Source organism: Acomys russatus, chromosome 11 (assembly GCF_903995435.1).
Source record: "Acomys russatus chromosome 11, mAcoRus1.1, whole genome shotgun sequence".
NCBI classification, from domain to species: Eukaryota; Metazoa; Chordata; class Mammalia; order Rodentia; family Muridae; genus Acomys; species Acomys russatus.
Window position 1 is genome coordinate 31946351 of NC_067147.1, and position 20865 is coordinate 31967215.

At 44.6% G+C, this 20865-nt stretch overlaps 1 protein-coding gene across 1 annotated transcript in view; it reads right to left on the reverse strand.

Annotated features, from left to right (window-relative positions):
• The window catches only part of Rftn1 (raftlin, lipid raft linker 1), a 197230-nt gene that overhangs the window by 43623 nt on the left and 132742 nt on the right, over positions 1 to 20865 (reverse strand). Inside the window, exon 6 of the mRNA XM_051153046.1 lies at positions 12942 to 13145. Coding sequence (XP_051009003.1) covers positions 12942 to 13145 — 204 coding nt within the window. The remainder of the gene's footprint in view (positions 1 to 12941; positions 13146 to 20865) is intronic.

Sequence of the window (20865 nt, forward strand, 5' to 3'; positions counted from 1 at the left end):
ATTTGGGCCAAGTGTAAACTTTAAAAATTATTTATGTGTGTACTGTGTGTGCATGTCACAGAAGATCTGGGGCTTGACTTGCAGGCGTTTGTCAGCTACCTGACATGGATGCTGGGATCCCCCCAGAGGTCCCCATGATAAAGCATGTGTTCTACAGGCCAGGCATGCACTGGAGGGTTGGTGAGCAAAATGCATTCCCTGCAGCCTTAGAATGTACCCTGCGGTGGGGAGAGACTCAGTAACAGAATGTCAGAAGTGACAAACAGAAATATAAGGTGGGGTGAAGGAGTGAAGGCTGGAGGCCGTGGAGGTGGCTGTTTATGAAAGAGATGTTTACGCTAGGGCTCCCTGCTTTGAGTGGAGACACTGTGGCGACTAGCTCTGGATAACCTAACACAATCTAAAACCACCAGTCAAGGACTGTTTAGATCAGGTTGGCCCCGGCGGGTGTTAGGACATCAGCTTGATTATTTTGAGATGAAAAGAGATGCATACCGTGGACGGCATTATCCTCTACGCTGGGAATCTTGAAGTGTATAGGAATGCAGTGACCTGAGCAGGGGTGTGCATTAATTCTGTTCTCTGCTCTTCACTGTAGATGTGTGTAGCGTGACTAGCCGCCATCTTGACTCTCCTGCTGCGATGGATTGTAACCTGGTACTAATGAGCCAAATAAACCTTAAGATGCTTTGTCGGGTATTTTATTATATCAACAGGAAAAGCCACTAAGACACACATGAATGCACTAAGCAGGTGATACAGATTTATAAGGTTTGTGAGTTCCTGGCAGAAAGGGGACAGCCTGCATGCAAATGTACTGTGTTGGGGGCGAGGAGGGGGACAGTTAGGGCAGCCAATAACAGATGCACTTCAGACTCCTAAGAAGAGAAATCCAGCTCAACTTTAAGTTCCTGGTAACACTCCCAGGGGAGGGCCCCGGCCACAGAAGAGGCACCCAAGATGCCTAAGATAAGGCTTCCTCAGTCCTGATCTATGGGTGCTCAACACTGGAAGACACACACTAGTTCCTCCAGGACTGTACAGCTCAGTACGTAGTTCTCTTAGGGTCCATTTGTGTGGAGTCAGCCAACAGCAGACAGGAAACATGAAAATCTGCCTTGAGCAGGAACACACCTTTTCTTTTCTGTTATCCCTTAAGGAATATGGCACAAAAAACGCTCAGCATCTACACTGTATTACATATTATAGGTCATCCTAGGTGATTTAAAGCACACAGGATGGATGGATGGATGTGTGCATGTATGTATGTAGGCAGTAGGCATGAGCATCTGCAGATCTGAACATTTGAGGTGTTCCCTGACCTAAACCCTTGGATACTGAGGGATGATGGTCACCCGCTTTCCAAAGCCTCTACCTACATCTTCTCTATGGAAGTCCCACCCACCCCCAGCCCTTTAAATTCACCTGCTGAGCTGTAAATGCTAAAATGCCCAATTCAACATGAGTCATATGATGGTCTTCAGTCTGCTAACACTACAGCAGGGCAGAGTTGAGACCGCAAAGTGGAAAGATAAATACAGTCCCTCCCACCCATGTCTGCCCCTCCACCCCAGGCGCTGCCTGCCTCCTCCCCACCCCAAGCCTGCTGCTCTACCTTGCTCTCCTAAGTACAGAAGGCTGAATCACCTACTTGCCTACAACAAAGCAAGTTCAGGATAGCTGTCAAAACTTGGTCATCTGTAACGGCAAAAAACATCAGTGAACTCCAGAGGACAGACAGCTGGGTTTTTAAGGAGCTGCTGTTTTGATGGTCTTGTCCACTTTCTTTCTCATTACCTTCACCACTCAGCCTCCCTGAAATGTGCATCGACTCGGGCATAAATAGGTCTACTTCAGAGCAAAGACTCCTGATGTAAAAAGGTTAAACCATCCTCCACCTGTGGAAAGCATTCTCTCGTCACTGTCTTTCTTTTTTTTTTTTTAAGATTCTTTCCCATGGTGCACAAAAGGTATGTGCCAAGGTTTTGCATAAATATTTGATGCTGCTCTTTTAGTAAAAGGCCACCTTAACGTTCCAAGCTTGTGATTTGCAAGGACATGGGAAAAAGTCTGCCACACCATCTCAAGAAGTAAATTTTGTGCTCAGTCCTCCTCTGTAGACATTAAGACAGTCAAGTTCACTTCTAAGCTCAGAAGGAGTGCTGGGCTGTAAAGTATATAAAATGTGCTTACCAGGACAACTGGCCAATTCCGCTTGTCTGACCTTTGCAGGTTTATACACTAGTGCTTCCTGATTGTTCTTTGAACAAACTAAGGAAGGACTCAACTGCCCACCTTGCGAGGGCTCCTATTCTCTACTTTACGTTGATGTCAAGAATGGCTCCAGCCAACTCAACAGCCATAACTACATGGGTAGTCATGCTGTCATGTGATCTCCTGAGAACATAATCACTGTTCAACACACCCCAGATCACCACTGCTGCCTTCTCATACCCTGAGCCCTCACTGCATTCTAGGGCTGCCACCTTCCTGCATTTCCATTCAGAGGCTACTGAAGGCATCACTCCTCCTCTATGGGCAGGGAGCAGCCGGCAAGTTCAGTGCCTTCCAGACGAGGTGAGGATCTGATGAAACACCCCAACTGAAGCATCTTAAGAGGGAGGGCTTGTTTGTCTTGTGGTTCAAGGTTGCAGTCTTATTCTAGAGGGGAAGGTGTGGCAGTAGGACCTTGAGGCAGATGCTCACACTGCATCCACAGTCTGCAAGCAAGCAGCCATGGATGTCGCCCAGCTCATGGTCTCTCCACCTTGTACAGTCTAGGAAGGCTCTCAACCCAGATGAAGAGTGCCATTCACTATGGACAGGTATTCCCTCCTCAGTGGACTTAGTCACAGCAATCCCCCGTGAGCACGCACAGAGCCATTGCTCCCAGGCGAGTCTAGATATCATCCATCTGACAACAGAGATTAATTATCGGAGGAAGAAACGCTGCCTGTGAGGCACTGTGTTAGGCACGGATCATAACTTCTCAGCCAATCCTCCCACCAGCCGTAAATCAGGACTCCCTTCCGGTGTACATAAGAGGAAGGCTACAAACATTAAATGAGGGGCTAAAGAGATGGCTGAGAAATGAAAAGCAATTCCTACTTTTCTAGAGGAACTGAGTTTAGTTGCTAGCACCCATATCAGCTGGCTCACAATCACCCCTAACTCCAGCTCCAGGGAATTGTATGCTTCTGGCCTCTACAGGCACCTGTACTCACATAATTGCACACACACACACAATCTTAAAATAAAGCTTATTTTTTAAAAGTAAACAATGTGTACTGGCAAGGCGAACTACATCTGAAGTGTGGTTCATAAGAGGTTTCCTCTGCTGATGAAATAAGCCAATTCAAGATGAATTAAAAGTATAAAAGCAGGCTTATTTGGGGCAGCTCTCAGTGGGTTCACTGGTCTCAGAGAACAAGATGAGGGGGTTGCCATGCAGACAGGGAGACAGAGAGAGAAGGAGAGAGAGAAAAGGCAGAGAGAAAAACAGAGGGCAGAATGAAAGAAAACATAGAAAACAGTGACAGAACCGAGGAGGACCACAGGGAGAGATTTGTGGGTTTTGTTTGTTTGTTTGTTTGTTTGTTTTTTGGTTTTTCAAGACAGGCTTTCTCTGTGTAGCCTTGGCTGTCCTGGACTCGCTCTATAGACCAGGCTCACAGAGATCCTCTTGCCTCTGCCTCTGATTAACGGTGTGGACCACTACATCCAGTTCTGGTGGTCTTTTAATCCACAGCATACACCTGGTGCACCTGGTTGCAGCAGGTGATGATGTAAGCAGTTGCTAGGTCCCTGAGAGCAGTCCACTGGAATTGCCTGTATGAGCAACAGATTTAGGGTTAGAGGTCCCGAGTTTGAAACCTAAGAGTTCAATTACCACATAAGGAAATATTTACTGGGCCATTACAGTGAGCCAAATGGTGTCTGAGAGTAAAGGATCAGGCAATGGATTAAGCTCACAAGACCCTGTGTTATCACTAGGAGCATTGCACCATTTTCTCCCTGCTTTGAAGTTTCAGGGTTCAGCCACTACGATACTGACAACGAAAGGGTACAGGCCCCATGTAAAGGTTTATGAGATATCTGTATGAAATGCTTATGACATGTGACATTGTATTTGAAATACATATACTACGGTTTGGATGGGAAATGTTCCCTGAAGCCTCATATGGTAAAAGTGTGATTCCAGCTGCTGGGGCTTCTGTAAGTATCTGGGTCACAAAAGCTGAGGCTGGATATACCTATCAAGTCATGTGATGGCATCTCTGGGGGTGGGGTGCATGCCTATACATGCAGACCTTGTCCCTGGACCTTCTGAGCTGCAGGAGGTAAGCAGCTTTACCAGGTGATGGTCTCTGTCATGATGCCTCACCACAGCCCCAAACCTCGGAGCTGTCAACCAGAGACTGAGATCACTAAAAGTACAAGCTCAAACAAATCCTCTCAGCTCATACCACTGTACTTAGGGGAGCCGTGACAGTGATGGAGAGCTTGCTATGGCAGCGTAAAAATTTCTAACACGAACAGCCTGCCAGCCTTAGGCGACTGGACCAGGTTGGTATCTGAAAAGATGGCACAAGACTCACCATTGCTTTGACTGCATGGCTCATTTTTTTTTGTTTGTTTGTTTCTGTAATGTTTGTTTGAGATAAGGTTTCTCTGTGTAGCACTAGCTGTCTTGGAACTGGCTCTGTAGACCAGGCTAGGCTCAAACTCAAGAGATCCTCCTGAGCACTGGAATTAAAGGCATGTGCCACCAAGCCTGGTTTGGTCTATCTGTTGTGTGTGATGGCTACTCTTGGTCATCAGCCCAACATCTGGAATCAGCTAAAGCCCTTGCCACCAGGTCTATCTGCGAGGCAGTTTCTTAATCAGATGACTTGACTATTCAAGTCGGGGCTAGCCCTCCTGGTGGCTGCCCATTTGCTTCAGCCTGCCTGCTCTTCCACTCACTGGCAAGTTCATCTACCCTATTGCTGTAGTCTGCATTTGACTCAACTTCTTCAGGACTCTGCTGACTGAACCCCAGCACCTCTTCAGTAGCCTTCTAGGACCCCAGCCCCACATGAAGAATGGTGAAGAAGACCTCTAGCCTCGCAGACAGACTGAGTACTGGATTCTGTCTTTCAGCTGTTGAGACCACGGTTGGACTAGACGGGACCACATCCTGAGAGCCAGTCCAACCATCAGTTCTTTCAGAGAACCCTGGCTGACACAGACTGGGGTGTAGCAGAGGCATCTAGGAGTCTTGGGGTGATACATTCTCTCAAACGAGCAGAAATGGGGTCGGCGAAGATGGCTCAGCTCTCAGGAGCACTGGCTGGTCTTGCAAAGAAGCTGAATTTGGTTCCCAGCACTGGGCATGTAAGTGGTATGCGTACAAACCCTCATATACATTTGGGGGAGGCGCAAAAAAAGAGAAGCACCCAGTTAAGATGATTCATATTGATTGGGTGGTGGTGGCGCACTTCTTTAATGCCAGCACTTGGGAGGCAGAAGCAGGCAGGAGCTCTGAGTTCTAGGCCAGTCTAGATGACAGAGTGAGTTCCAAGACAGCCAGGGCTACATAGAAAAACCCTATCTTAAAAAAAAAAAAAAAAAAAAAAAAGACCCCTGTGTGATACAATGGACAAATGGACAGAAGGAGGCATCTAGAATATATTCTAATCAAAACTTCATTTGGCTACCTTCATATTTACAGGAAACAGTGGCTAGAAAAACAGGCCAAAAGGACACCAAAGTAGGCAAATGGCTCTTCTAGGCAAAAGCGCAGATGCAGTGATCCTGGACATTGCATCGCTGGGTTGGATTCTGGCTCTAATAATCAGCTCTCAGGATATTTTTGAAACAAAGGGAGTCATGAGTGCTAGGGTAGGAGAGAGGGCAAGGGCAGAACGGAAACGGGAAGACCACAGGGCATGTGGGAGCCAAGAGGGAGGGTGCAGAGAGAAGGCCAGGGGCTTACAGAAGGAAAGTACCACAAATAGATTAGATACATGGGAGCCAGCTGAAGCGAGTTCCGAGGCTGCAGCGGGAGAGAGGGTAGTGACTACACAGCTTCCAGGCCTACTGACAGTAGCAGGATCTGGAAGGCCCGTGGTCACGGGGGACAGTGCAGCTATCTGGAATCTTCAGAAGTGTCCAGCTACCCCTGCCCTAGCCCTTGGCTTCTGGAACCCACTCACGTCTCCCCCCTCCCCGCACACCCCCCACCACAGCCAGCTCAGCACAAGGCCTTCCCTTCTCACCCTTCTAGAGACAGACTCCCTGGCAGGAGAGCACCAGTGTCTCCTCCCCTGCACTGCAAAATATGCCTGGGGCTCATCCCTGCCGTCCTCTCAGGCGACTTTGGTGCCGCCCTCTCCCCACTCCAAGGGCTACCCAAAATCCACTTGGGAGGACAAGTTCCGATCAAGATACCTTACCCCCCCAACTCCTCTCCTGGTCCTTTCTTTCTTCTTCTCACTTTCTTGATACCCCACAAAGACAGCAACAGCTTATGCACAGGGCCGTCCCGCCTCATGTTTCCGTTCTGTGCCATGTACCTGAAGGACTTGGAGCTAGACACATCCCTGATTGGCAGATAGGGGTGGAGCCCAAACAGATAGTAAAGATGGCTAATTTTCCTCTTCACTCTTGACCTGAGAAAAGGGCCAGGGACCAGTTACCTGTCCTCAGACCAATCTGACAAGTTCGAGGCCCCCTCAGGCCATGCTTACCTCAGTGCTGTGACCTGTCATCTTCCCTGTCTTTATTCAAGCTGACTAACTTTAACTTAGGGATGAGGACATCTCAAAGACCAGCAAAACCCCTAGCCCTCAAGGAAAGACTAGATTTGGGGCTCTCAATAGGCCCCTCTGTTTTCCACGTTCCCCCCTTCCACCCACCCCCACCCCACCCCACCCCATGCTCATTACTGATGGACTGGACTGCAATCACCTACTTCAAGCACCTCCTGCTCCTGGTGTTTTATGGTGCACCTCCAAACAGCCTGTGACAACCTCTGGAGACACTCAAAATCAGGTTTCCTTGTGTGTCAAGGAGTTACTAGATCTGTCACTAGGGAATCAAAGTTAACAAAATGTGCCCTCTAGAATCCTCCACTCTCCACTAGCCACATAGAGCTATTTACATTTAAATGAAGGAAAAGTGAAATGAACTGCAAAATTTAGTTTCTTTTCTTAAAAAAAAAAAAAAAAAAAAAAAAGATTTATTTATTTATTATATATACAGCGTTTTGCCTGCATGTATGTCTGCACGCCAGAAGAGGGCACCAGAGCTCATTATAGACGGTTGTGAGCCACCCTGTGGTTGCTGGGAATTGAACCCAGGACCTTAAAAAAAAGACAGCCAAGTGCTCTTAACCTCTGAGCCATCTTGAAAGCCAGTAAAATTCAGTTTCTAAATTAAAGGGGCCCAAGATGGCTGGTGACTACTATATGGGATGACACAATCCAGGACATTCTACCATGACAGAAAGTTCTACTGAAAAGCATTGTTCTAGATGCTTTTCTTGGTCACTCAGGTGGCCAATGTTATACATTCACTCACCGTGCCTGCTAATGCTATAATGACCTGCTGACAGTATCACTGATGGTAAATAGAAACAAGCAAGTACGTTGCATCCAAAACTAAGACCTGTCTGTGCTTTATCATAATCCCAGGCTTTGAATCACCCAGAGCCTACAGGTTCAGAATGACAGATCTTTATTGTAAGAATGCTTGCTTGGTACTTTATAGGCATAACGTTACTGTGTAACTCAAACACTGACTTCTGTACTCGCCTCCCATACCTGGTTGCAATCCTTGTTCTGAGAATTTCCTGTTTCAGTGTTGTGTAAACACTGCTCCCCACTTGTCTCTTGATAGGTCAATAAAGCAGCTTATAGCCAATCATTGAGCAGGGCGAGAGGATAGGGCAGGACTTCCTGCCAGCCAGGGGAGGAGGAGCTAGAAGAGGAAGTAGGGGATTCAGCCTCCGGCTGAGGTCGAGAAGACGAGAGAAGAGCTGGAACAAGAAAGCTAAAAAGTGCAAGTATCTCTGGGATGTTTGCTGTGAGGAAGCCAAATTAGCTTACGGGGTTAAGAATAGAGTAGTATCTGCTCAGTTGTTACACTGTGAAGCTTATAAAAAAAATAGTATAAGAGTCTCAATTATTTGGTTGAAAGCCAGGTTAAGAGAAAGAGAATTTTATAAAAATAACTTTAACACTTTGTCATACCAAGTGGGACCAAAAATTATATAGAATCTAAACTTAAACAGAGAGCAGTTTCTTAGTTCTGCTCATTAAGAGAGCCACCTCAGCAGCAGTTTCTAAGGCAGGAGCTCACAGCTTCCTGACGAGACCTCCCCCGACGGTGCAAGGCCTCACACAGCATTCAGAAAAATAAAAAATTGAAACAAATGCCAGAGAGGTGGTTATTTTCTTTTAGAAGGCCCCTGCTAAGGATGGGGGGAGGGGTGGGGGGAGTAGCTTTTTAACAAGCTTCTCAAGGCCAGACTTTCCTAACCAAGGCAGAAACCTAAATCCCATGCATGGAGAAGGGGTTCTTGCTGGCCTGACTCCTGCAGACCAGAGGAGCAAACACTTGTGGATCCAATAACTTCCCAGAGTGGGGGAGGGGTCACGATCCAGTGAGGGAGGTAGGGGAAAAAAAAATGACCTTTCCTGGAAGCCTGCAGGAGCCAGAGACAGACTGAGAAGCCTCAAGCATGGAAGCAGGGTCTAAGAAAGTAAAGACCTTAGGGACAGGATCTGAGATTAAAGAAGATTATTTCCTGTGTTTAAAAATAGAGGAAGGCACAGTGACACAGGGCTTCTGGATTCCATTTAGGTTCGTTTCTCTTAGCATACAAACACGTTTTTTAGTGACCGTGTCAGTTTTGTATATCCTCTTTGGGAGAGGTCAGGATAAGACAGACTTGGAGAAAGCAGAGACTGAGAAGTTAGATGCTAAATTAAAGGCCATAGAACAAAAGTTTAAGGAATCTTTGGATGAAAACAGGAAACTGTTCCAGAGAATTACAATCTGAGTTTTACCATTTAACAGCAAAAGAGGTAGTTCCAGGTGAAGAAAACCTACAAAGGCTTAAAGAAATTGCAGAATGGTAGCCCACTGAGATGCCGGGTACTGAGGCTTCAGCTATAGCCAACATGGTCAGACTGGACATTGTATGTGTATTGTCAAGGTTCAGTCACTGAGTGAAGGTCTATATGCTGAAGTAGAAATACAGACCCTGTTTAGTATTGCCTTGGAACAAGGTCACACAGTGACTTGTGTGCTCCGTTTTACAGAGATTAGAGAGCTGATATACGCACCATGCCACAGTGTCATATTCAGCATTCCAATGGGTTTCTGCCTTAAATTCTGGAGAGCATGATTCTAAGGTTATGGTGACTGTCTTAGAGATGCCTTTGCAAATTGGGGCTGATGCTGCCTCAGCATGTGAAACTTGTTACAGATATAACATAATCCTATATATAGGTCAGACTATTATGAAAAGATCTAACAATAAATTTTAAAGGTGGTCATAAAACAGAAGGGGAATGTAGTATCTCCCAAGAATAGATTAATTGACGGTTTATTGATTTCAAAATTATTAAATGAGACAGGTAGCATACCTGCTAAGATATACTGGATTTTAGGAGAGATTGTTGAATTAGATCAGCATATAAAGGTCCTAATTCCAAAATGGAAGACAGGAAATGTGTTGTGTTGGGGAGGAGAGTATGCTCTTGTCTCTACAGGAAAAAAAAAAAAGCTATGTATTCCATCAAAATTAACGCAAATCATACATGATGGGGGAGATCTCCTGACGATCTTGGCTGCATACAGAAGGAAAGAAATAAAAAAGACCAAACAGATAGTTAAAATAATCTGCTGATCCCACTACATGGGAACAGCTCTGAGACTGACTGAGATATGAAAATATCTGCAGCCAGGACTTCAACTGTGCATGGCCAGTAAGTCTTTGGCTACAGAATTCTCAGGACCTACCATGCCATTCTTCTAAATGGCATAGATAAAACTTAAAGTTTGGTCATACTGTCCAAACTAACTTATATAGAAAAGCAAGTGCCTTACCTGCTCGAACAGAGAGCAGAGAATCATCTTTAACTGAACTGTGCTCAGTGCACAGCCCGTACATCAAAAAATGTTTAATGCCTTTGAAAGTTAATTTTTTGCAAAGCAAGAAGACCAGATGCCAAAAGTGACAAGACAAACAGCCATTGTGGTCCTACCTCACAGACGGCTTAATAACTCTTTCCTCAAAAATCTGTGTCTAGGACAGTTTCAAAACAGCTAGCTAGACCGTCCGGCATCACAGTCTGTTCCAGTCAGGACTTCAGTTAAGCTCTGAACTTTCTCAGCATTCAGAGACTGGACAGCAAACATAATAGCTAGCTTTCTTAAGACTGGGCAATATTCCAATTTTCTTGCCCTCTGACCCCCAAAGGAAAACTATGTCCCAAATCAACAGGAAGCAATTGAAGAATACTACACCCCATTTCCAAGATGGGGTAGATATTTTTGGTCATTCTGTGGGTAATAGATGTTTGTTACTGTTTTAAAGGTGTTAGTTATAGGAATGATAAGTAAAAAGGTAGAGTATTAAATTTACTTTCAGGCCAAAGAGCACAAATAAGCCAAAAATCTTACATTGGTATAGAGCTTTGTATATTGATACAGATTTAAGATGGTTGGTTACAACATGCCAAAGTATTGTACCTATGTAGTTCTTGAAAATGCAATGAATGCTTAGTTGTAGTCATTTTGAAAGCAACTATTATGAGCTGTTTAAAATAAGAAATGCATATTAGAAGCCAGACAATCAAACTCTTAGTCATGTTAAATACTCGTTTAGCTAACTACAAAATTATGTTTCATAGATTGACAGATTTAAAAAATAGCTTAAAACAAATATTTCAGATAAGATAGATAGATAGATAGTCTTCAAAAACCTCAGAGATCTACAGAATGTTGCATGTAAAGATTTTATTAACTTTATGCTTTTCTGATAATGATACAGGTTTTCTCCTTGGAGTACCCCTGCCCTACTTCAAAAACCATCAAAGGCAACCTAGCCACTGGGTGAGAAAATGTCCTTGTGTCAATTGCAGACAGAAAACTGTCCAAACTGGACAAATGGATGCTGGAGAGTTGACTGTCAAGCACTGGCACTGCCAAGCACAAGCAAGGACAAGATAGGCAATTCCTTGATAATTCCTGCTTCATAAAGAAACCTGTCAATGTCCTGAGACAGAAGGATGATGATGGCGCTCCAAGGTTATAGAGAAATTTCTCCGTCATTTCTGTGCTTTTGGAAGCTGCTTGCCTGCACTTCCTACATATTTAGGTAATATTTATTCCTTCTTAAGTCTCTGATGGGGTTGAAGACCAGGTAGTTATAGTCTCACAATTAAACTTAAATCTTTAGGATGATAGAAATGGATAGATAGAATACTTTATAATAGGGTACCAGAAATACAAATGTAAATCTTACCTAATAGTTTTCATAATTGCTATTATTACATATAGTTTGTTACTGTAAGAGGAAGAGCCTTTTATTAGACTAAATGGGGGGGGGATGGGAGGAAGGGTGGGCATAAGGTTATTTTGTAATTGAAATGCTGATTTCTGTATCCCCCATGTCTGGTTGCAATCCTTGTTGTGAGACTCTCCTATCTAATATATAATATCTAGATACTATATAAACACTGCTTCCCTTGATATGCTAATAAAGCATCTTAGAGCCAGTCACTAAGCAGGAGATAGAATAGGTCTGGACTTCCTGTCAGCCAGGGGAGGAGGAGGAAGAGGAGGAAGTAGGGGATTCCGGCACAGGCAGAGGTCCAAGAGAGATCAGGAGAGAGTAGCTGGAGCAGCAAAGTAAAAAAGCACAAGTATCTCTGGGATGCATGCTGGGAGGAAGCCAAATTAGATTAGGGAGTTAAGAACTGAGTAATAAACGGCTCAGTTATTGTGCTACGAATCTTATTAAAAATAATATAATAGAGTTTCAATTATGTGTTTGATAGCCGGGCTAAGAGAGAAACAGAAACAATTTTGTAAAGATAACTTTTAACAGTCCTTCACAGATAATATAGCATCCAAACTCCATTCCCAGCCCTGCTCATGCCCAAGAAGCTAAATACCATCAAACTTGCTATAAACGCCCCATCAGGCTCTCCTGCAGTACACAAAAGTTTTGCGCCACATCTCACTTCGTTAGGAGTCCTCTGACTCACAACCCTGTCCATGCTGGCATGCTAGCCCCATACCATAAAACTGCTTGTTTGTCTTGAAAACGACCCATCTCATTGCATGTTAACTCCAAACCCTTTCTTGGCTCAATACCTTTCCCCACTGTGGACAGACTTTCCTTCTTCTGCCTCAAAAGCTGACATCAGTTATACTGTTTCATGCAGCAAAACGCCAGAGATGAGCCCACTTCTGGGTTAGGGTACTAGGCAGTTGAGATTCAGAAAGCTTGAGTCTCAGCAACAGCTCACTGGAAGGAGGTCTCAGCAACAGCTCACTGGAAGGAGGTGTTGCTGTTATTTCCTGTTGCCAGTTCCAAGGAGCTGCTGTTGCTAATGCGGACTGTAATAGCATCTACAAACAATTTGCACTTCTTGCTGTAGTATAATCTAGGTGGGGAAATGAATGTCCCAGGGAGTCATTTTTTTTTTTTTTTTTTTTAAAGCAACAAAGATAGAAGCTACCTTTGGTGAGGCAAAACCACTACCACCACAGGTTGCTTCCTGGAGAGTCTTAACAAAACAAAGGGTCTAGCCTGAGGTATGTTAATCGGAAATCAAATGCTGTGTGTTTATTGGCTATGTAGCTTTCTGGACAGAGGAGACTGAAAAGAATAGCCAGGACCATGAGAAGAAGAAGAAGAGAAGTTGTAACGCATGCCATACCACTGGCCATTCCAAGCTGGAAGACGGCGTTCACCAGCACACCGCCCTTCCGGAAATGATCACTCATGTGCTCCAGCCAGCTGGCGTCCAGACTGCTCACTGTCTGGCCGTTCTTGGAGACCTGGAGGGGGATGGTGACGGGGTAGTACTGCCGACACTTCTGCTGGCTCTTCGGTCTGTTGAAAAAGGTGAAGATCTCCATTTCTGTTGGGATTTGTAAAAAGGATGGAAAGAGGTTAACTCACAGAAGGAATCTGCTAACCTGGGCTCAGTGCAATCTCCCCTGAGCCTGAGAATGGTGTCAGCTGTGAATCCCCGAGCCCACACTCTGCCAGGTAATAAAACCCCATTTCCAGCAGTAATTGAGGCCGCCTTCAAGGGACTAGGGCCTCGGACGTTGTGCTATGGATGGAGGCTGCGTTGTTTTGTTTTAAGATAAGGTCTCATGTACCCACCCCAGGCTGGACTCAAGCTCGCTATATAGTCAAGGAGGAGCCTCTGCTTAGCAGGTGCTGGGACTATAGGCTAATGTCACGGCATCCCGCTTATGTGGTTCGGGAAACCGAACCAATTGCATGCCTGTTAGGTAAGTGCTCTACTTCCCTAGCTGAGGCTAGGTTTTGAATCCAGAATATGGTAACTGTCAACTTGGAATGAATTTGCATTGTTAAGCATCTGGAAAAAGTGTATTTCTAGAAATGTGTACTAGTAAGTGGGAAGTAAATGTAAAAGCTAGTCTTGTGTGTGTGGGTGAGGGTGGGGGTGGTTCATAAAAAGAAAAACACTTCTCTAATTCCAGGAACCTTTTTACATCCCTAAATGTGCTATTTATAAACTGCAGGAGAGTTTCCTTGGGCCAAACCCATAATACTCAATCAAGTCCATTGATATGTAAAAATAAATATGTTCCTGTAAATGGGGGTCCCTGCCTGGAGTAGCAGGTCAGCTCAATCAGCCAGGCAGTCTCTGGGCGTGAGGCTTGGAGCTCTCCATTCTTTCATTTATAGCCCAGAAATCAATAGTTGCTACCACCCCGCCGCTGAGCTGCACCTGCTGTTCGTGCTGCCAGCCATAGTTAGCGGGAATTGCTGCCAGGAGCAAATACCTGGAATTTCAATATACACTGGGGAGTCTATTTTTGCACCATTCATTTAGTCAAGCTATGAGAGCTGGCCCGGCATAGAAAGCTTTGCTTCTGCAGGCTGGTTAGGCATATGGATTGGCTGCCAAAAGCATCTTCTGAGGTGATAAGGAAAATCCCCACCATTCTTCAAACAGAAAATCTGAAGGACATAAGCCATGGTTGGCATTAGGGAGAATGGGCTCTGGGCATGGGACACCAGCATTTAAACTCTGGAATGTAAGCTCCCAGATTCAAGATTGTGCCATGTAGGTGCTATCTAAGTACTAGCTGGTCTGTGTGGTTGTATATGTGCATATATGCATGCACACACATGTGCGAGCTTACACGTGCGCGCGCGCGCGCGCGAGCGCACAGACACACACACACACACACACACACACACACACACACACACACACACACACGATGTTAGGTGTCTCCTTTATTGCTTTTTGCCTATTGCCTTGAGATGTAGCCTCTCACTGAGCTTGCCCTTCAGGCTAGCCTGCATGTGAACTCCCAGGCTCTGCCTGTCTCCACTCCTTAAGAGTTGGTTCACAGGTATGTGTAGCCACACCTGGCTTTATACATGGGTTCTGGGGAGTCAAACTCAAGCCCTCACGTTTGTACAGCAAGCACTCTTTTTTAGGATTTTTGTTTGTTTATTACATATACACTGTTCTGTCTGTACACTTGCACACCAGAAGAGGGCATCAGATCTCATTTTACATGGTTATGAGCCATCATGTGATTGCTGGGAATTGAAGTCAGGAACTCTGGAAGAGCAGCCAGTGCTCTTAACTGCTGAGCCATCTCTCCAGCCCCACAGCAAGTACACTTATCTAGGGAATCCAACCCCACATACCATTGATCTTTTTTTAAACTGGCTCTCTATCTTTTCTTTACAAGGATTTTAAAGGAGAACTTGACCTAGAGCAAACCATTCCTGCTTGCTACACTGGGCCAGGAGGTAACAGCAACAATCAGCTTCATTCCATAACACCTGAGTTTTTCATGTAGGCCCTGCAGTCTAGAACAAAGGAACTCTCCCAGCCCCATCTGGTCAAGCACCGGTAAAGTCCAGTTATTACCAACAGCTGAGCTGACAGGGAGTTTCATCCAGCTTTTGCATGTAACAGAAGGAGCATCATCTTTGAAAACTGCCAACTGAACTGTAGGCAGCAAATGCAGCCCAGTCATTAAGCCCAACCCAACTACCTTTCAGCCCACCTGCCTGACCAAAGATGTCATATCGATCCCAGAAAGGATTTCACACAAGAAATTAGGTCCCAGTGCCTGCAGATGGAATCACCACACTATGCCTTAATGATGAAGTGCAAAGTTTAAGAATTGATTGACAGCCTTTCGGCAGGAGATACCAAGTGAGACAGGTGTGACTGCAGCATAGAAGACAATTTTACTTCAGAAAACCAAACCCAATAATGACTACAAAGTTGGCAGCTGCTGAAAAATAAAGCAGAAGAGGGTGGTACCACTGGACAGACAGTAAGTCAAGTCTGTGTGTATATAAACAGACATGGAGATGCGGCCCCTACCTGCATCCACAGTAAGTTCAGCAGCTACCTGACCATTTCAGCCCAGGCCCTGTGAGTGATTCTAGGGGACTGCGCATGCCTGTGTGGATTGTGCCAGAGGGCAAGCCTGTGTTTCAGTTTGTTATGCCCAATAATTGCTAAGGAAATATGACATCTGCCTTCTTGGATAGGAAAGGGTATAGTGTTCATCTCCTTCCAGTGAATAGAGAAGCATTTGCATTTTGCTATCTTGAGAATTTCTGTCACCTCCCACAGTGTGATAACTTTTTGAGTGTCCAGTCTTTTAGCCCTAAGGCTGGTATTCATGCCAACTACAGACCTTGATCAAAGCAAACCAGCTGAAAAGACCCCAAAGAGCAGAGGCGGGACTAGACCTTGGAAATATGGAACCTCAGCTTTGGAACATGAAGAAGCAGCTTCAACTGAGAAAAAAGGCAAGTGCAAAGCTCAGGACAACCACACTGCACCTTCTGAAGACGAACAAGCAGCAGCTCCAGAGGTGGAGGATGGATGTGATGAAGACAAAGGAGTTAATGGAGGTGATGAAGATGAAGATGAGGATGACAATGAAGAAGGTGAAGAAAATCTTCCAGCAAACGTAAAAAGAAATAACACTACCTCAGTGGATTTCTCCCAATAAACCAAAGACGACAACCATCTATTCCAGATGATTTTGTGGACCCTGTCACTGCAGAAGGACCTGCTGGTATAGGACAGCTGGTGACTGAACAGCAACCCCTGAGTACAGGAGGAAGGGAAAATAAAGCAGAAGAGGGCACACAGTGAACGAAGTCTGTGTGCATATAAACACGCATGGAGATGCGGCCTTTACCTGGACCCACAGGAAGTTCAGCAGCTACCTGACCTCTTCAGCCCAGGCCCTGTGAGTGACTCTCCAGCGGACTGTGCAGGCCTGTGTGGACTCTGCCACTGAGAGCAAGACTACGTTTTTCGTTACCCCCAGATAATCCCAGAGGAGAAATGACAACTTCCTTCTTGGATGGGAAAGGTCATACTGTTCAGCTTCTAATGAATAGAGAATCACCTGCACTTCGCTATCTTGAACGTTTCTGTCACCTCCCCCAGTGTGATAACTTTTTGAGTGCCCAGCCTTTCAGCCCTAAGGCTGATATTCCTGCCCAAACTACAGACCTTGATCAAAGCAAACCAGCTGAAAAGACCCCAAAGAGCCGAGGCAGGACTAGACCTTGGAAATATGGAACCACGGTTTTAAAACATGAAGCAGCAGCTCCAGCTGAGAAAAAACCGCAAGCGCACAGCAGCCGGCAAAGCTCAGGATGCCCACACTGCACCCTCTGAAGATGAACACGAAGGAGCTCCAGAGATGGAAGGTTGATATGTGAAGACAGTGGAGTTGATGAAGATGAAGAAAATCTTCCAGCAAACTTAAAAGGACCTAACCCTACCTCAAGGGATTTCCCCCCTTAGAAACAGATGACAGCCATCAATTCCAGCTGATTTTATGGACCCTGTCACTGCAGAAGGACCTGCTGGTCTAGAACAACCGGCTACTGAAGAGCTCGCCCCAAGTACGGGAGAAGGAAAATAGCAGAAGAGGGTAGTGCTGGACACACAGTGAATGAAATCTGTGTGCATATAAACACGGGTGGAGATGTGGCCACTATCTGGACCCACAGGAAGTTCAGCAGCTACCTGACCTCTTCAGCCCAGACCCTGTGAGTGATTCTCCAGTGGACTGTGCATGCCTGTGTGGACTGTGCCACCGAGTGCAAGGCTGTGTTTCAGTTGTTGAGCCAGATATTGCAGAGGAGAAATGACTACTGTGTCTTGGATGGGAAAGGTCATACTGTTCAGCTCCTTCCAGTGAAGAGAGAATCATTTGCACTTGGTTATCTTGAACTTTTCGGTCACTTCCTCCTATGTGGTAACTTTTTGAGTTTTTGAGGGCACTTCAGCCCTAAGGCTGGTATTCATACCCCAAACTACAGACCTTGATCAAAGCAAACCACCTGAAAAGACACCAAAGAGCAGAGGCAGGACTAGACCTTGGAAATATGGAACCTCAGCTTTGGAACATGAAGAAGCAGCTTCAACTGAGAAAAAAGGCAAGTGCAAAGCTCAGGACAACCACACTGCAGCAGCAGCTCCAGAGGTGGAAGGTGGATGTGATGAAGATTTTATGGACCCTGTCACTGCAGAAGGACCTGCTGGTCTAGGACAATTGGTGACTGAACAGCTTGCCCCAAGTACAGGAGGAAGGGAAAATTAAGCAGAAGAGGGTAGTGCTGGACACACAGTGAATGAAGTCTGTGTGCATATAAACATGCATGGAGATGTGGCCACTATCTGGACCCACAGGAAATTCAGCAGCTACCTGACCTCTTCAGCCCAGCCCCCGTGAGTGTGATTCTCCAGCAGACGGCAGGCCTGTGTGCACTGTGCCATTGAAGGCAAGGCTGTGTTTCAGTTACACCAGACAATAGCAGAGGAGAAATGACAAATGCTGAGAGAATAGGAACAGCAGTCATTAAACCTTGGGAAGACCAGACCACATATTTTGAAGATGAAGAAATAGCCCTAGGTTATTCTGACTGGGACAAGTATTTGGAAGAGGCTGCGTCTATAAGTGCTGCTTCAGAATACTTCACCAACTAAGGAATTCCACGCTGGTGTGACATTAGAAGCCTGCGACCCTCACGGTTTGCTTCAGTGTGTGTTGCTCCCATTAGTAAATTACGGGAGCGAGCTTACATTTATGACTGGATGGTAGTGACAGTAAGAATGGTTTTTGGACACTTGTTGATTCTTCAGACATTCAGTCTTTTGGGACATGTGAACAAGAAGATTACTTCATCCTCCGCTGGGGTACCGAATGCATATTTCATCATGGTCCATGTCCTTACAACAGACACTAACGGCATCTGAACTGGCACCTGCAGTGTTCTTTAAGAAGGATCCACCACCACCACCACTACCCCTAAGCAATTTTAAAGTTGGGATGAAGATTGAAGCTCTCCATAGGAGAAAAAATCCATCTATGATCTGTCCTGCCACAGTTGGAGCTGTCAAAGGTGATCAAATTCATACTACTTTTGATGGATGGAGTGGAACACCTTATTATTGGTGCAAATATGAATCCCGGGACATCATCCCAGTTGGATGGTGTTGCCTCACAGGAGATGTACTGCAACCACCAGGAAAAAATGAGATTATTTTTATAACAATTGAAAGCAACACTGACATCGCTGATGATGGCTTAACCATAGACTCTGAACTTAAAGACTCTGAGGACAGCTTTGAGGAACAATCCCTACATGCTGAGAGAAAATGCTGGCGCACGGCAGTCAGCAAACCAGACCGCACCTTGTGAAGATGAAGAAATAGCCCTAGCTTCATGTAACACAGCTGTTCCTGACCCCAGTGTCCTGAAACAAGGTTTCTGTTAGGGCACTTCAACCTGGTTGGTGACTGAAGTGATACAGCTCAGGAAACATCCAGATCCTCACTTAGCAGCCCCCTTGCCAACTTCTTCAGGCAACATGCAAGTGATGGAAGGCCCTGCCACTACCACAGGGGGAACTGATGGTGAAATATACGAGGCTGAAACTAGGACCAGCATGAAAACTATGCTCCTACATTGAAAAACTTAAAGAAGTGAAATGTAATTAAAAATATGTAAACTTACTTTAGAGATAATTCTCAGGTAAACGAAAACATTTTACTTTAAGAGCAGTTTTCTTATCAGTTCTTATTTCATAGAAGGCTTTGTTAAATGTTTTAGTAAAATTGTACAACTATCACGATAGTTTATCTTACTCTTTAAATACCATTAAATATGTTTCAATAAGCATAATTAAAACTGGCTATTCATTATGTCTTTAGTTATATTGATTGTGTTTTCTAGTGTACTTTCTGTAGCAAACCGGAAAACCTTTTATTTGAATCAATCTTTGTATCTAAACCAAACAGTTAAACCCCAGAGGGGAAGATACCAGCAACTTAACCTCAATTATAAAAACATGAGAACTTTTCTTCAAAAAAGATTTTAAAGATGCACTTAAGCTCTCCTTTCCATCTCAGTTATTTTATATATCTGATTTTACAGTGTTTTGTTCATGACCTACTACTACTACTAGAAAGGGAAGAGCCATATAAATTATTTTCCTTCCTGTGCGCTTGGTGTTGTATTTTCTCATACAGAAGGGGAAAAGGCAAGTTTATGAGCTTACATAAAGTAGTCTAATCTTTTTTCCAGATTTAAAAAATTTGTGTTGTTTTTGTTTATTATTCATACGGATACTTTAGCGTATTTATATACTATATCTCTGAGAATACACAAGTGACTATTTGAATTTAATACAGCACTTTACGCTGCCACCAAGGTAATAAAGAACTCTATATAGATGTTGATTCCGTAAAAGGTATGTACATCATTTTGTTATCACCAGTACCTCTCAGCTTATTATTCGGGTGATAAGAAACTCTCCACAGATGGGAAGCTCTTTACCCTGTGCGATATTTCTAATTAATTTTCTTAGTTCTGAGCCATCAATTCTGCTACATTTTGAAAGATACATTAATTCTGACATTGGGGCTTTATTTTTATGAATGGGAGCTTTCAATGGGAAAAGGTGCTGCGTGTTAACACTTTACATAGTGGTGTAATGCATATGAGCTATGAGAATCAGTTACACATGTGTTAGGGTTTTGTTCTAAATGCCACCAAAATGTCCACCAGGACAAGAACACACATTTTTTTTTTCTTTCAAATACCAAATGTGCTTTAGAGAACAAAGCAAGTGTATAAAAGATTAATTCACCTATGCCATTTCTGATACAACTATATTCTTACTTAAATTTGATCTTGCAAATTGTATGGAGATGCTACATCCAGTAGCATGGGGTTTGTATGACGATGTTACGTCCAGTTACATGGTCCTCAGGTGTTTATACTGTTTTATAATCTTCAAATTTTAAGAATGTAATAAGGTTAAATAACCACAGCAAGAATGGGTGATTCAAGAAAGTTTGTGATGCAAGGAAACAAGCAAAGGGCAGAGGCTGGGGGATAGCTGCTCTGACAGTCTGATATGGTGGGTCTTCGGGTCTTTAGAAGTAGATCCCCCAAGATTTCCATGAGAGTAGTTGACGCTGCTGTAATATAGATCATATAGGCTAATTGTCGTGTGTTGTGTGAGCTCACTGAGAAGCCGGTTCTTGAAGTGGGTCCGCCTGCCCCCATCTCGAACCCAAGCACGTTCGT